Genomic DNA, 15,997 nt, shown 5'->3' with positions numbered 1-15,997 from the left:
GTTAATTTGGAATTGAACATAAAAAATAAACATTTACAGCAACGATGAATGCTATTCTTTGTACTTACTCCTAAGTCCTTTACTTTATAGCCAATCAGTGGCCCAAGGGAAATCCTTCCAAGTTGCAAAATTTTCCCCTCAGTCAAAAATCCATTCATGCTTAATGTGGGTTACTAAACATTGTTCAGCGTAAGCTCTAAACTCCGATAAACAAAACATTTGTATCCTTCCACTTGTCACAAATACGATTGGCTAGTAATGTATCACTCCCACTCACCACGGGAAGGAGCAAATTATACACGTGCATTTTGACAATACTGTCTCGTGTTGTCCAGATACTTACAGCAGCAGCAGAAAAGAAACTCGAAAGATTAAAAAAAAAGTATTTGAATTTCGCTCGTAAACAATTGTTGCTTAGTGAGTAAAGGTTTGCCTTGTTGGTGTTTCACCACAACACTCGCGGAACCGGGATTCATGCCAGTCATCTTTCAGACTTTCAAAGCAGAACACCCGTCCACAGTTGAGTTGGCGCCAAAATTACTGCGCATGCTTAGTATTTATTTCTATTGTTTCATTAGCCACACTCGATTGCAGTATTATTAGATAATCCGTATTATATTTTTGTCATTTATAATATTATAGCAGTTTTATATGAAGCTTCATAGTAAAAGTAATAATGCAATCACATGAACTATTTTGCGGAGGAGTACAAGCGTCGGTAGGACAACAGCAAATCAGCGAGATTTAGTTTCACGTGGCTTTGTTTATCGCAGATTAGTGCTTACGCCGAACAATGTATAGTATATGTGCAGTACTATTTTCACCCCCCAGTCCCGATGTATCAAAATCTCCGGGAGAAAACTAAAATCAGCACTCAGCCCAATGATTCTCCAATTGAGGATACTACTAAAATAAATTAAACCAAACAAGTGAAAGCTAGCTAGCGTTCTGACTTTGCAACCGGGAAGTCCTAGGGCTGAAATGTGGTTACTGGGCATCCTGACTGATTTTTCCAAGATTTTTCTTCAGTTTTCTCAGAAAAATATATAGAAATGAAATGAAATGAAATCTTTGAGTTTTACGTCCCACGGTTAAGCCGGTTAGGCTAAAGGAGACGGTGATTATGAGAAATGAATGAAATGGGAATGAAGAAAGTGGGAGGAAACGGGAGAACCCCGAGAAAACCCACGAGCACGGTGTTTGTCCACCACAAAGTCCACACGGCACGAGCGGGATCGAACCAGAGACCCCAAGCACCGGAGATGAACGCTCTACTACTGAGCCACCGCACCCCCCAAAGAATAAAGAGGATGTTACCTTGGAGGAGAGGATGTTACAGTCATATGTCATTTTCTATTGTTGTTGTGGTTGTTACTAATTATCATGAATATAGTGTTAACTGTTCTCTCAATCTGTATCTGGACATTCTTAATAAATCTAATATTAAATGTAAATGTATTTCTAAACCAATAAAGTGTCTAATATGGAAATGAGGATGTTCATCATAAAAAATAAACAAATAGAAATTATAATTAATAGAAGTGACGTTACAACCGTTAATTATAATTTTTATTAGCCTAAAATTTTAACTGTCTCTTTTATAAATTTGAATTTATTAATAATCTTATGTTTTAGCCTAAAATTGAAATTCTGCTTTTTAAAATTTGTTTTATAAAACGCATTTAATCTGATAATACAACTTTAGTTTTAAAATCGACACCTTTCTACCGGTTGTAAAAATATAACTAAACAGCTCTTTTTAGTAAGCAAACCTTTCATTGGCGTCTGACTGGTGAAACGTGTTGCCCATCGCTGCTTCATGCTATAATTCTACTCTATACATAATTAATTAAGTAAAAGATAATTATTGGATAGTAAAAACAAGTTGACCTGCTTTTGGTCTTTATTAGCGGTGGATGCAATTCATTACGTCATTGTGTCAAGGTATAATAATTGTGTTAGGTTTGGCTAAATATAACACGAAACACATACATTTTATTGACATTGTATTCTGTCCGTCTCTTCTTTAGTTTCGTGTGTATACGTGTTTGCTTTGAATTATTTACACGGAGTCGTATGTGATATAGTGCGTGACATGATATATGTATTGAGGTGTACTTTTGTCTGCATTTCTTCCGCTTAGTGTGACACGATATGTCCTTTACTAGACTACAAAGAATCAAAGTATTGATTTTATGTATACATACCAATGCCTCTTACGTTGATATTTATACCAAATACATTCATGCGTGAATCTAAAAGAAGGACGACATTTTCCACAAAATATCGTACGACAAGAGCAAGCCTATGAAGAGAGAAAATACATTACAGTTGCTTCAGAAAAATAAAAGCTATCTCACCGTCAAACTTATTCTCGTAGTGAGGAAATGAAGCACGAACCAGAAATTATATAGAAACAAGTAGCAGTGTAATAATGTACACCACGGGAACGAATTTGGTTTGTCACAGTTTACAATTACTCCACGTAAAAATTGAAGTATTAAGTTTTGCATGTGCCCTTCACCTTTCATTTCTAACTCAAACCATTTCATTTCAAATTAAATTAATTATACTTTAGTATGAATAAATAATTGAAAATAGAAAATATTTAAATCTTTACATTTGTTGATTAGAAAGTCATTTATTTTCATTTTAGCGTTGTTATTACCATGGTCCATCCTAAGCATCATACTAACCCGAAACATAGCTTCATTGGATTCCGTGTTCTCAAATTAGTATAAAACGTGCAATTTAAAATGTATTCAAGCTTGGGTACTTCCATTATTTACATGAATAGTACTTCTTTTCCACTCTTTTAATCCTATAGATAACTATTTCAATAACGTGCCAATCGTAGCTTAACTATATATAAAGAAAATCTTAAAGTTTGAATTTTCTGCTTATAAAAAAAAATAGGAAAAGAATTGTTTCAAGTGAATGTGTTCTGTTTATGTCACATCAATAAAAACCCTTAAGGAAAAATGGCTATAGATATGCAGTTATTCGTCGCAATGGCCAAACTTTGGAGAAACGTGGCATTCATGCAGTGTAATTCCAGCGTAGCGAGGACATTTACGGAGTTCAACAGTTGTTGCTGGAAGCTCAACGAAGGAGAGGAGAGGAAAGAAAAGCACGTAGAAAAACCCTCGGGAGTCGTATCCCCCTTCTGAAAGCCAATGCAACAACATTTTCTGGCCGTATGTACGTGCTCGTTTCCTCTGTCCAAATGATAGATCTATTTTTCCGTAGCGATTTCGCTTCTTGGATTGCAATCAGACCAGAAACTTTTTGCTCCACACACACTTAATAGAACAGACTCTTCTACCCAGTCCCTCTACACACACAAACTAACAACACAAGAGAGAAAGGGGTTGAGAGACGTGAAGGAAAGAAAGACTGCCCTCGGCCTCTAACTAGCGAACAAGAACCATTTGTACTGATTTTTCTATTTAGATTTAACACACATTCCGTAAGGAAGTTGTGTTGGTGAATTTTAAGAAGTTTCCAAACATAAAATGAAAATATTTCTGGTGACTTATCTTTCTTAAAATTATGTCAACCTGAAATTGGTATTTTTTCTCCTGCATGACCCAGTTCTGATCCTAGCGGTACTCAGGATATTATATTTTCATTAGCTATTTATGAATATTGATAACATAGTGAATCCACTAGGTCTTGGGATGAGTTTTTCGACTGTAATATTCGAAGTTAAGTTCTTTCAAGAGCAAGTACGGTTTTCAATGATTTGTGACAAAAAAAAAAAAAAAAAAAAAAAACATGACATGTGGGTTATCCAAATAAATATCTGTTGGAAAACATGAACTCTTTATCACCCATGAAGACATTTATGTGTCAAGTGAGAAGTATTGTATGCTATAGTGAAATTTAGAGATATATCGGCAGTAGTTCACTACCAGAAGGATCACCTCAGCCGAATTAGTCTAAATTGAATAGACAACTTCAAAAGAACTGTATGTATAAACAACACAGAGTCATAGCCTGTTTCTTCCTCTTCTTCTTTATCATCTAACATATTCTCGTTAAAACTTTCAGCAAACATATAAAACCTTCAACTACATCTACTTCTCCTTTGATCTGAATCAATCACACTTTTCCAACCTCGCAACTATCAAGCAATATTATAACGGTAGCAATACACTCTGCTACTGCTACATTAGACCTACACTACTTCAATAATTCATGTTTGGTCAGATCCCAAACGGCACAACTAATTTGTCGAGCTCCATTCTCAACAACACAATATTTGCTGGTTTGTTCCGTATAAATATCCACACCGGTACCTTGGCATACTTTTAGGTAGATTATTTAGAATGGATGGTAGATTATTTAGAATGTTTCCTGAACGTCGTATACTTGGTACAGGTTAACAATAGATGTACTAATAGAAAATCAATACGTCCTGCCTTTTCAATAAAATCAGCTCTTAGTGCCTTCAAAAATTTTATTTTATTACGATACTGCATTTCTCGGTGTAGATTTACTTTCGTATGACATAATTTCTATGACTATAAATACAATGTTTTCTGTGCAAATTCTGAGAAACTGCAGACTTCTTAGAATCTTTCCTGGACAACGCTGGATACTTCAGCTACTAGTAGAGAATATGTGAAAATTATTTCAGGGAAGTTTAATCACTTCGCTCCAAGAGCTTCCTCGTGATTATATGGTAACGTATGTGGCTTCGATGCAGAAGATCCTGATTCGATTTCCGATGGGAGATCATGTGATTTCGATTCCACGTTAAGCTATGGATCCACTTATCATATATTCTGGTGCTGAAAGGAACGCTAAACTCAATCCAACTCATTGATTGGTTCTAGCTGTAGGCTTTGAAAACCTACATAGCAGACAAGCTTATTCTTGTGCGCACAAGTTCTTGAATGATCAGAAAAGTTGGTGCTTGGGCTAAAGAATATATGAGGCAATGTCAGTTGAGCATTTTACCATAAAACTAAACAGAGAGTTTCGTGCGATGATATTCTATGAACTGAAGAGGGTTTAGACGCAAGTATCGTAATGGGCATGTGGAACTAGCACTTGAGGACTCTGAACATTCGGAAGGACAGAGATTTCGAGACCGCTACAATCTAGTGAATGTAGAATTGTTGGTCTTGTACAGAGTGACTTCTGAAAATTTGTTGCTGTTTATGAAACGATCAAAGAATATCTAAGAACAAAAAATGAGAACTTAGGAGAGGAACTGAAGATTAAATCGACATCATTGATCACAATATCGAATGAAATTTACGTGTAAAAAATTTACCCTCTTTAGTGTTACACTTGTTGACAAAGCTTATGTGGTTCGGATTCCACGTTAATCTCTAGGTCCACGTCATATATAGCCGTGCTGCTGAAAAGGGACGTTAAACTCAAAATCAACAACAATGACGAAAGAAGCAATGATTAGTGCAAGTTCATGTTAGATAGATTTGATGACATATATATATATATATATATATATATATATATTGTCAGAAGTGGCAACAGACGAAACAGAATGTACCACTTTAATCTTTTATTTTTTTTTAAAAAAAAAAGCACCCTGGGTTTTTTAGGAAAACCGAAGATTGATAAAGCTAAAGGTGTAACATTCATTTAAAATTTTAGAATAATGAAATTAACAAAAATTGAGTTATGAGTTGATGTTAAGTTGTACGTTCGGACTATATTATAACAGAAGACACTTTTCCGGCAATAACGTTAGTATGTTACGTGTGTGTTGAGTTTGTGCAGACAATGAGAACCCATGAAAGAGATAGAAGCAGATAATATTCCAGTCAATAATTGAGTGGGCAATAATACTTTAAACAATTGAAGGTAACTACTTTAAGGTAACCACTTTAAACAATTGAATATTCCTGGCAAAGTTAAGAAAGGTTAATGCTGTTAAGTACCAAAATCAACTTGAATTTTCAATCTGTTGGAAATAGATACTTCATACAGGAAAGTATTTTTGTTTTCCTTGAAATGAACAGAAATTTTAATAAAATCTACGTAAAATCTCTTTTTTATTATTATTTGATAGAAGTACATATTTCTAAGGAACGTTAGAAAAGATACGGAACAAGTTTCTAACAAGATTCATAAGGCATTAAAAAACGTATCGGAAAGATTAACAACAATGCAAATATAAACAAAAATTATAAGATGTATTTGCAACAATAGGACCTCCAGTGATGGATCTAGCCGGGGGCTGGGGATCCTAGGCCCGCAGTTTTTTGAGCGACAAATATAATTTAAGGTATTATTTACATACGTTTGAAAGTTTATTGAAAACTCATAATATATTTATCATAGTCTAGGTTCTGGTTACCTCCACTAGTTTTTATCTTCTAGATCGGCCACTGACTCAAGGAAAATTATAGTAGAAATATAACTAACCAATACACCTCAAGTGAATTCATAACAACAAATGTGTTTCAACCAACTCACCAATGGAAAAACAAACCAGGAACAAAATATGATTTTGTTATTTTAAAAATGTGGTAGTTCTTGAGTTAAATATTGCAATGCTTATGCATCCATCCTGGCTGCATGGTTAGCGTACGCCCCTAAGAAAAGCAGACTCAAGTTCAATTTCCGTTAGGAGATAATGTGGTCCAGCTCTCACGTTAAGTTGTAAGCCCGCGCCTTACATAGTCTCGATGATCAGTGCTGAAAGGGACTTAATTAATACGATATGTGGCCACTGTTAGTGAAAAAAAAGGCTCCGATTTCTGGTAAAATTGAGTTTTATAAATCATGAATGGTACTAAAAGACCCTTTTCCTTATATAGTACAATACTCGTTTCGTCAGCAAGAATGGCGAAGAATATCTGCTCTAAAGGCTTCGTACAAAGAAGTTCAATAATATTGAGGTCTGGGGATTGTGCGGGCCGGAAGAGATGTTGTAGTCCATTTTGATATTTATGAAACAACACCTCCAACAGCTCTAGAAATGTGAATTGGCTCATTGTCTTCTTCAAAAATATCAAGATTGGTAGGCAACATCTTGAAACTTTATTAGGTCATTTAAAATGTTCACATAATCACTGGTAGTAATGTGTCCTGTGGACTCATGGACTCACTGAATCATAGGACTCGCAGAACATTTGAAACTTTGAGACCTACAACACCACAGAGCCGCTGACGTATTTCATGATAAGAGGATATATTTCTTTGGGAGTCCCAATATATACGAGTAAATGCGACATTATCTTTAAAATAAGATAAAAGACGGATCTCCGATCGGATAATATTACACATTTCTAATATTGGCAATCTACTTTGTCTATTTGCGGTACTATTTACTTTGGGCTATGATCAGGGATTTAGAATTGCAACCAGCTTATGAAAGTTTAGGTTATGCAAATTGCGTAGAAAGGTGATTTTTGTAATAGACTATTTTAGGAGCTGATTCAATCTGCAACCACTTTGCCGCATTCACTCTAATGTTTTTGGTTACAATCTTCAAAGCTAGGCGATCGTTTTCAATGTGTTTTCTTTGCTGTTCACTATTACTCTTCTATGATGTTTTACCATTTCTGGAGTCCATGATCACCTTATACACTGCTTCTCATAACACCCCGGACAAACTGACCACACACTTGCGCCGACTAACCGCGCAATCACAATTTGACCTCTTCAAAACTTAGAGAGGTCTCCATATTTTGCATTACCACCATCTGCCCGCTTCAACATACGCCATCGGTCTACTCAGCCTGACGTACTACAGACAATCACGTAAGACACCACAGGTTCTGCACGCATATTTCAGTGCTAACATCTCACACATCTTATGTGTTCCAAACTACAAGTGCTTCCATTTTTAATAAACATCTGTGTACCAGTATATACACGCAAGGGCACCGATTTCTATGTAAATTTGGGGAGGCCCATTCAGATTTGTGTTTGATTGCGGAAGGCATATATGAAGATTTTAAGACAAATAGAATTCAAATTATGTCAAATATTGCATATTCATAAATACAATGTGGGGGGACATGAGCATTGGGAGGCCCGGGCCATCCCGGATCCCCAAGATCGGCGTCGTTATATACACGTATGTACTAATTTTCAATTCCATTTTCATTCTGAATGGCACTTGGGAGTGTAAATTTTAAAATCATATTAAGAACATTTAATAGTGTACATATTGAAAACAAAACCTTTGGATGTAGATTTGTACAGTGATTACTGTATAATCAAAGAAACAATTAGTATTCTTTATTAATTATTATATTATATAAGTTATTTCTTTATTTCGTAAAATGAATTCAATATATTGTTTAATAAAAGAATGAATAAAAGCTTATACTCTGTAATTGTCATTCACTTGACTTGATGGTGAACTATTGAGGTGTTTTGAAGTTTAGATTAAATGAATAAAACAGAGCATGACAATCAATGAAAATTAATGTTAGAATTATTGTACTTAGTAAGCAGTGAGAGCAGTGAGAGCATGAAACGGATGAAAACTCTTAAACACTTGCGTGAGAAAGAATTTTAATTTATTGTTACCGCGCCGTTGGGAGCAAGTTAACAATGAGTGCTCTTCCGTCAAAAGAATACAACAGATATCACTTAGCTTAATTGCGTCGGCTTTAATTACTTCATAACTCAATGCTTGCACGCGAAATTTGTTCATTTAATTCGTGTTGTATTTCCACGGAAGTCTCAATTTGCCCATTAGGATGCTGTGGACAAGTTTTAATTTAATTGCATTTCACCTGTTACAAAACACTCATGCATACATTAACATTACACAAAGCATGTAAAAGAGTAATATGCATGTAATACCTATTTTATGTGTGTAATTCATAAAAGAACGAAATGTCGTTAAGAAATAAAGTAGTTTACGGCAGGGATGACCAATTTCTTTAAACTAATGGGGCGCATGATAGAAATTTCTATGCGACAAGGGCCGCAATTTCTATGATCCTTTACTTTATAATATACACTCATGACAACCTAGTCTAGAAATCGTCAAATTTGCGAGTGTCTACATCGACAACCAAAACACCGATATTCAAAATGAAAACAAGGAACCACCGACACTCAAAACGCCGATATAGCGAAACTCATATTTCTAACCTAACCGAACCTAATCTACCTTTACCTAACCTAATTTTATCTAATCTAACCTAAACGACATTTTTGGCGTATAGGTGTTTTCGTGTTTCATGTTTCGTTGTCTGTGTTTTAAGTGTCAGTCTTTTGATTGTCGGCGTATTAAATGCAACCCAAACGTACACAATTCAAGATTTTTCTTAGATAATATTAGTTGAAGAAAGATAACATTTATTCCTACATTTCAACTACAACTACAGTTCTAACCACTTCTGTCTCAATGTGAACGCTGTGGACATTCATGAGAATTTACCAGTTCTCCAAAGTCAATTTTGATACAAGAACACAGTCGTAACGAGTCACAGGGGTGGGTTTCTCTCAGTCGAATTCTTTGAGTATATTTTATTGCTTTCATAGAGAAAAATGCACACTCACACATTTAAGTACTTCCGAACATCGAATCGCTAAACTTGCGGAATTGATCACTTCGCACCAGTTTACAGAACTGTAGACCCATCTTTTGACCTTTTGCCTTGATTGCTGAAATGGATCACTTTGTAGCTCACACAACTCTAATTGAACATTTTCACTTTGTTCGGGAATATCACACCTCATGGTATTGTTAATTAAAGTAAACTGAGACCTCATATTACCGAAATCCATAAATCGGTTTGTAAACTACCGAAGATTTGTCTAGGAATCCACTGCATGATGATATGTTACGGTCTCCAAGTTTCTGCTTCGAAGCATTGATCTAAAGTTTTAAACGACTAACGAACCTGTATAGATGTGCAACTAAGTCTGAAATGCTTTGGTTTTTCGTTCTTATAACTTTAAATTCAGTTCACTGAGGTGTTGCGTAATGTCTGTTAGGAACGCAAGATTGAAATTGAACTCCTGAATCTGTAGTTCGACTAATATAGCCTTGACATCTTTGTTATTGATTTCACCAAGGAATTCGACAACTTCCTTTCTTAAGGGTACAATCGTTTGAGACAATTTCAATTACTCAACCAGCGAACTTCGGTGTACAAAATCAAATAACCATAGTCCGATTCGCTCTTCTAAGAAAGAAAGAAATTTGATGGATCAAGATCGGTTTTCTCCTCTTATGAAACTAGCACACTTTGTTATTATTTTCATAACATTTTCCATTTCTAAATATTTGGCACACACAGCTGGATTGAGCTGGCACACTGAGGTTAATAATACAATGCAGAGCTGGACAGATAAATACCATCTTGACGCATTAAGGAAGCCAATTGAGACACAATTAGATTCCTGCATTGATTTATTGAGATGATAAAAGGCGTAAATACATAATTGTGAAAGAATTATTGGGCTGGAAAGTTAATAGAAAATAAAAATATCTTAGACAACAGTATGATTCGGATTATTATTAAGTTAACTTTGCGACTTAGTCCGGGAATTTGATGCTAATGGGCTTGCTCTATGCGAGGTGATACTTATTTGGCAATTGACAACATCTAATTGGGTCCCGCTTCGTTCGGGACACAGCTAAGCAGATTCTGTCATAAGTAATTTTAGCGTTGCATAAGGACGTAAACGGAAAATCAATTTATCAATCAGCGACTGTTGTTACATGACGATATAAACTGACCAGGGATCTATCCCAAGTGGAAATATCAATTTTTGTATGGAAAACGAAATAGTGATTCCGATTTTACTTTCAGTAAAGATTCTGCTTGAAATAACATCCTCTTCTCAACTAAAAAGAAAAAAATCAATAATCAGTCAAGAAGTTATCTGAAGATCCAACTGGGATGAAAACCTACAGAGAGATTCGTAACTAAGGATTTGAAATTGCTTATTCAACATACGTACAACCTTAATGCTCATAGTCTAGGATTTGATTTTAAATAGATCCTCTACCAACCATATCAGGAGGTCCTCTGTGCTGAAATAAAATTGTCATGCAACAAATATTCTTAGTCTGCCCTTTCAGAGTTAAGTAGCTATTCGTGTGCGTCCTCAGCTAGGTGGGGTACTTGTTACGGATAGAAATTCAATTACTGGTTCGAATCTCTCTTCAAGCAATAAGCCTTGTTTTGATATTTCCTCGACGCTAAAAAAGACTTTAAATTACTCCAATAATAATCAATTAATCAATACTTTTAGTAATAAATTTATGTCTTCGTTATCTTTGGAACATAGGCTTCTTCGTTTGTATGATTGATTGACTGAAGCAGTAATAGTATATGAGATGAAATCTATTGACTAAAATGGGATCAGAACCAATAATCGATTTTCACCCGAGACAACCACCTCTACTAAATATCAAACACGGTACCAGTCGTGAAGAAAGTACACGTGTTAAGTGACTAAGTAAATCTTGTTTTAATGAGCAAGGCCCCTCCCAACTACGCTTATTGAGAGTAAACTATAGAAAAGAAAAAATAACTCACAAGATGTGGACGCATTAATTTGAATACCTTAGAAATGTAATAACATATCTAAAATATGCACTCTTTGTTAAAACACATGATGTCTACGTCTTTCCTTTATACCATTGTACACGTATGTGTTGATATATTATACCTTAGATTGAGCTTCACTGACATTAATTCATATGTTAATACCGGATAGTTTTTGCGTACTCTCCGGTTTACTTTCAGAGAGGAAAAATGTAGAATGAAGTTAATGCCTAACTATAACTTTCTATCGGCTGTAGTATCTACTTATTTAATAATGAAATTTATATCATTGATTATTTTCAGGTTTACTTTTCTTTTTGGTAACTTGGCATAATTCTATGTACTACAATGTGTGTGTGTTTCTATGTTAAAACAATCTTTACTCATTTGCTTTCTATTTGTTCACATTCTAAAGTAGGAATGCTGAACAAGCAAACAGACTGAAAAGAAACGTCGTTGCCAAGAGAAGATGAATTCCTTCCGTGTAAATATATTTAAAAGATAAGGAGAGTTATAAGTTCTGTTGATGTACAGTACGAATTGCTATATGTGCATGCGCCTTTAGAGCCCTGGGTACCGAACTTGATTCCCGGCAAAAAGCCTTGACAAATTTGAATGCATTTCAAGTATCAAATAGACTTGGTACCGAAAATTGACGCTAAAGTTTAACCAACGAATTCATATTAAACAAATTAAGAAGTTTCGGGACCACTGTTCCTCAAGCATGGATTAATGAGAGATTCGTATTCTTTATTCGTAAACTTTGTCATTCTTCGGAGTCTTTGTTCTCAACGTCCATTATCTCTGCACGAAATAGATTTTATCAGTTTACTGTTTTTTTTTAATTCAGGAGTTCTACACTATTTTATTTTCAAAATTCAGGAGTTCTACTCGTAATAAGGTTTAGAATTTAGATTTCTGAGCTTTCGGCATGTATGGGCATGTTAGCCCGTCACATTTGAGGGATGACATACGTGGGCGAGCACAATACCCGGGAAAAGGGAAGAAAGAAAGAAAGCTGTCCAGGGCCGGCTCGTCCATATAGACAACCTAGGCGGCTGCCTAGGGCGAAAATTTTTAGGGGCGGAATGACATACTTTTTCTTTACGTGTGGTTTATCAACATTAGCCAAAACGTAGTGCGCCAGCGCCCTGCATTTAGGAAGAAGAAGTTAATCAAAAGTGGGATCATCCAAGATCAATTACTGCTCACTTATATGGAGCGGGGGAACATCTATCTGGCTATAGCATGATTCCGTGTTCCCACTGTTCATTCTATGACTAAAGATCTGGATTATCTGAATATTCAAATACCGGATGCTTGCAGAAATGTCACTGACCTAAAGTTTCTATATAAGGTAGTCAACGGAAACTTAAGGTCTGAAGCTGTATTTCAAGAATTATCCATTCACATTCCTACCCATGTAGCACCAAATACCCACTTCTTTTATCTTTCTTGCCGTAGACTATTCAAAGGTCCTTCTTTCATAGAACACAAATTTATATAATCAGATAACTGTCGTGGACATTCTTTTAAGCTATTCAGCTTTTGACAGAATAATTACATAAATGCAAAATAACTAAAAATGAATTAAGAAACTTCATCTTTGCTTTGTGTTTTTTTATTATTTTTTCCTTTTGTTAATACATGTTTGTTATGTTTCCCTGTGTAAATGAATGGCATCCGTTATGCTATATCTGAGTATCTGTTGAATTAAATAAACTAGGAATGCAATGGATATACCCGATTGCAATGAAATGAGCTGAGCGAGCTTAAACTACGTAATCAGGAAGCGTTTTTCGGTGATTATTCCTCGATGGTACATCGGATTTTTGATTTCGACCTATGTTGTCACTCAGCACGACATACTCTATCAGCGTGCTAAGTTTGGTTGAGATCGGCCAAACGGTCTAGGAGTAAGCGTTTTTCGGTGATTATTCTTCGATGGTACATCGGATTTTTGATTTCGACCTATGTTGTCACTCAGCACGACATACTCTATCAGCGTGCTAAGTTTGGTTGAGATCGGCCAAACGGTCTAGGAGGAGTTCGCGGACAACCAAACGGCTAACCCGAGTATAAGAGCTTCGCTTCGCTCAGCTCAATGAAACAATAAATACGCGTAGACCCGACAGTCCTAGTGAAAGAGTTTGCAAGTATGAAAGCAAGGAAAGTACCGTTAAGGTTATAAATACTGTTGCTAATTTATCTCAAAAAGTGAGTAGGATACATAAAATATTAAAATGTACTATCCCAACTCACGAATTTTGCTTTTTTTTTTTTTTTTTTTTTTTTTTTTTACACTGGTGCAAACAGAACTGATTTTTCTGTGACATTTGTTGAATGTAGATAAAGCTACTCAATCAAAAATTATAATAGCTTAGACTAATTATCAGCGTATAGATTGTTCAAAACAAAGCTGTTTATAGTATACCTCTTAACTTTTAATTTCCTTAAACAGGCAAAAGTTAAAATTTTGAACACATTGAAGTCACTAATCACGTTTACTCTGGAATATTTTTTAGAAAGAATTACAACCATCTTTTGTTTCATATTTTCAATGGACATCGACATGGTTTACAGTACAATAAAACATTAAATTCCTGTTGCCCTGTGGTTATATTAGTAAAATTTCATTCGAAATGCCACAACAATAAAAATGTTTCTTTAAAAAAATAATTGACTTATAGATTACTTATAAATATCATACAGAGGCATTGGGAGTACGTTTTATTTTATTTAATTCTTAAACAAGTGGTAACAATCTGATGATGTGATGAAAATGTCAGCGGTAACAAGGGTTCACTTTGGTTTTTGTTTGAGGAGAACGAGATTATATGGGGCGCATACTTGTTTTTCGCCTAGGGTGTAAAATATCCTAGAGCCAGCAATGAAGCTGCCTGGGACCTATGTGTTAGGTACCATCCCGGCATTTGCCTGATGTGAATGAGAAAAACCTTATTCAGGATGGTTGGCCTGAGAGAGCTTATTACATTTTTCGACAGAGTGGTTCTACCGGGAATCGAACTCGGGATCGCTCGCACCGAAAGCGAGAGCGTAAGCGACTACCCTACTCCGGGGCCACTCTACTTGTAATAGGGAACGAAACTCGACATGAATACATTGTATAAAAACTTGGTGAACAAATCTTAACACAAATGCGTAACAAGTTTGCTTCGCAAAGGCTAATGATACTTCTCAATACCACAAGGGAAATGCATGGATTTCATAAATTCTCTTCAGATTTCCTTCCAATTCAGTAGTGCTTTATGTGTGAAATGACCTCCGCTGTAAATAAATATTATTATTATAAAATTGGTTTGTGACGCTTACTCTTTTCTATTGGTATTTTCTTTAACTTATTATTTTTAAATTTAGACAATGCCGCCAGTACGTGAAATCGATAAGTAAAACCATTAATCAAATATATATATATATATACAGATATGAAAAAGTAGCAATGTGCTGTTTTTCTTGATATGGACTTTTTTTTATTTATCTCACATAGGTGTCTATGGGAGGAAAAATCCCATAAACCTTTCCCATTTTTGTTCAAGGTCGCTGTTTGGGAAAAAGCCTCACCAAAGAAAATAAAGAATCAATCAAAGTAGAGAAACCAATCAAAAACATTCTGTGTACTTTGGGTAATACTAGATCCAATATTTTCACTCTTTCTCCTTTCTCACCCTCATATTGTTTGTTTGTTCAACAGATTGAAAAGACGCCGTGGAGAGTGTAAGCATGGAGAAGTGCGTCTGGCCCAGTGGTGCCATCTATCAGCTCATTTTTCTTATACTTCTTGCCGGGTTCACAAGGTGAGTACAACTATCTGAAGTTCCTTGCCTCATTAACAGCGATATCACAAGCGTTTTTAGACGTGGTTTAAGCCTCTTGAATCAAACTTTAAGACTCAATCTACAGGAAGATGGTGTTTCTTACATAAGCCATAAGTGACATATTTCTTGAGCTAGCTAATCTTGCTCCGTAGTCTACATCATTTGAGTTAAATCCATAAATAAAAGAATTATCTTGTGTTTTGTCAATAATTAAAGAAAACATAAAGTACTTAATCGTGAAACTTGTTTGGATGTATTAGAATCTTACGCAATAGCGAAAGGATTTTCTCTTCAACAAACATATCTATAAACAAGATACAGAGATATACAGCCAATTTTATAGCCGGTGTGTTTCTCTAGTCATAAGAAAAGATGTGCTGTATTGCCATTCAGTTGATATATGATTATGCTAATTGTTACTCAGAATTGTGCTAGAACTATAAATTACTCTAGAAAATAATAGTCTAATATCTTTATACAGTAAAACCTCCTTTGACGGACACCTCTCAATAGCAGGCATTTCCAAAATAGGAATATATCGTTAAATATATATATATATATATATATATATATATATATATATATATATATATATATATATATATATATATATATCATTACGATACAGAACTCTTCCTTTTACGGACAATCGCAGAT

At 35.1% G+C, this 15,997-nt stretch overlaps 1 protein-coding gene across 1 annotated transcript in view; it reads left to right on the top strand.

Annotated features, from left to right (window-relative positions):
- Positions 1–15,997, top strand: part of LOC145668325 (glutamate-gated chloride channel-like) — a 185,025-nt gene that overhangs the window by 51,190 nt on the left and 117,838 nt on the right. Inside the window, exon 2 of the mRNA XM_081736062.1 lies at positions 15,217–15,319. Within this exon, the coding sequence (XP_081592188.1) occupies positions 15,246–15,319 (74 nt within the window). The 5' untranslated portion in view covers positions 15,217–15,245. The remainder of the gene's footprint in view (positions 1–15,216; positions 15,320–15,997) is intronic.

The sequence above is a fragment of the Thermobia domestica genome, chromosome 13, assembly GCF_964235325.1.
Source record: "Thermobia domestica chromosome 13, izTheDome1.hap1.1, whole genome shotgun sequence".
Lineage (NCBI taxonomy): Eukaryota > Metazoa > Arthropoda > Insecta > Zygentoma > Lepismatidae > Thermobia > Thermobia domestica.
Note: the sequence above shows the minus strand (reverse complement) of the source record. Positions and strands in the feature narration are given on the sequence as shown.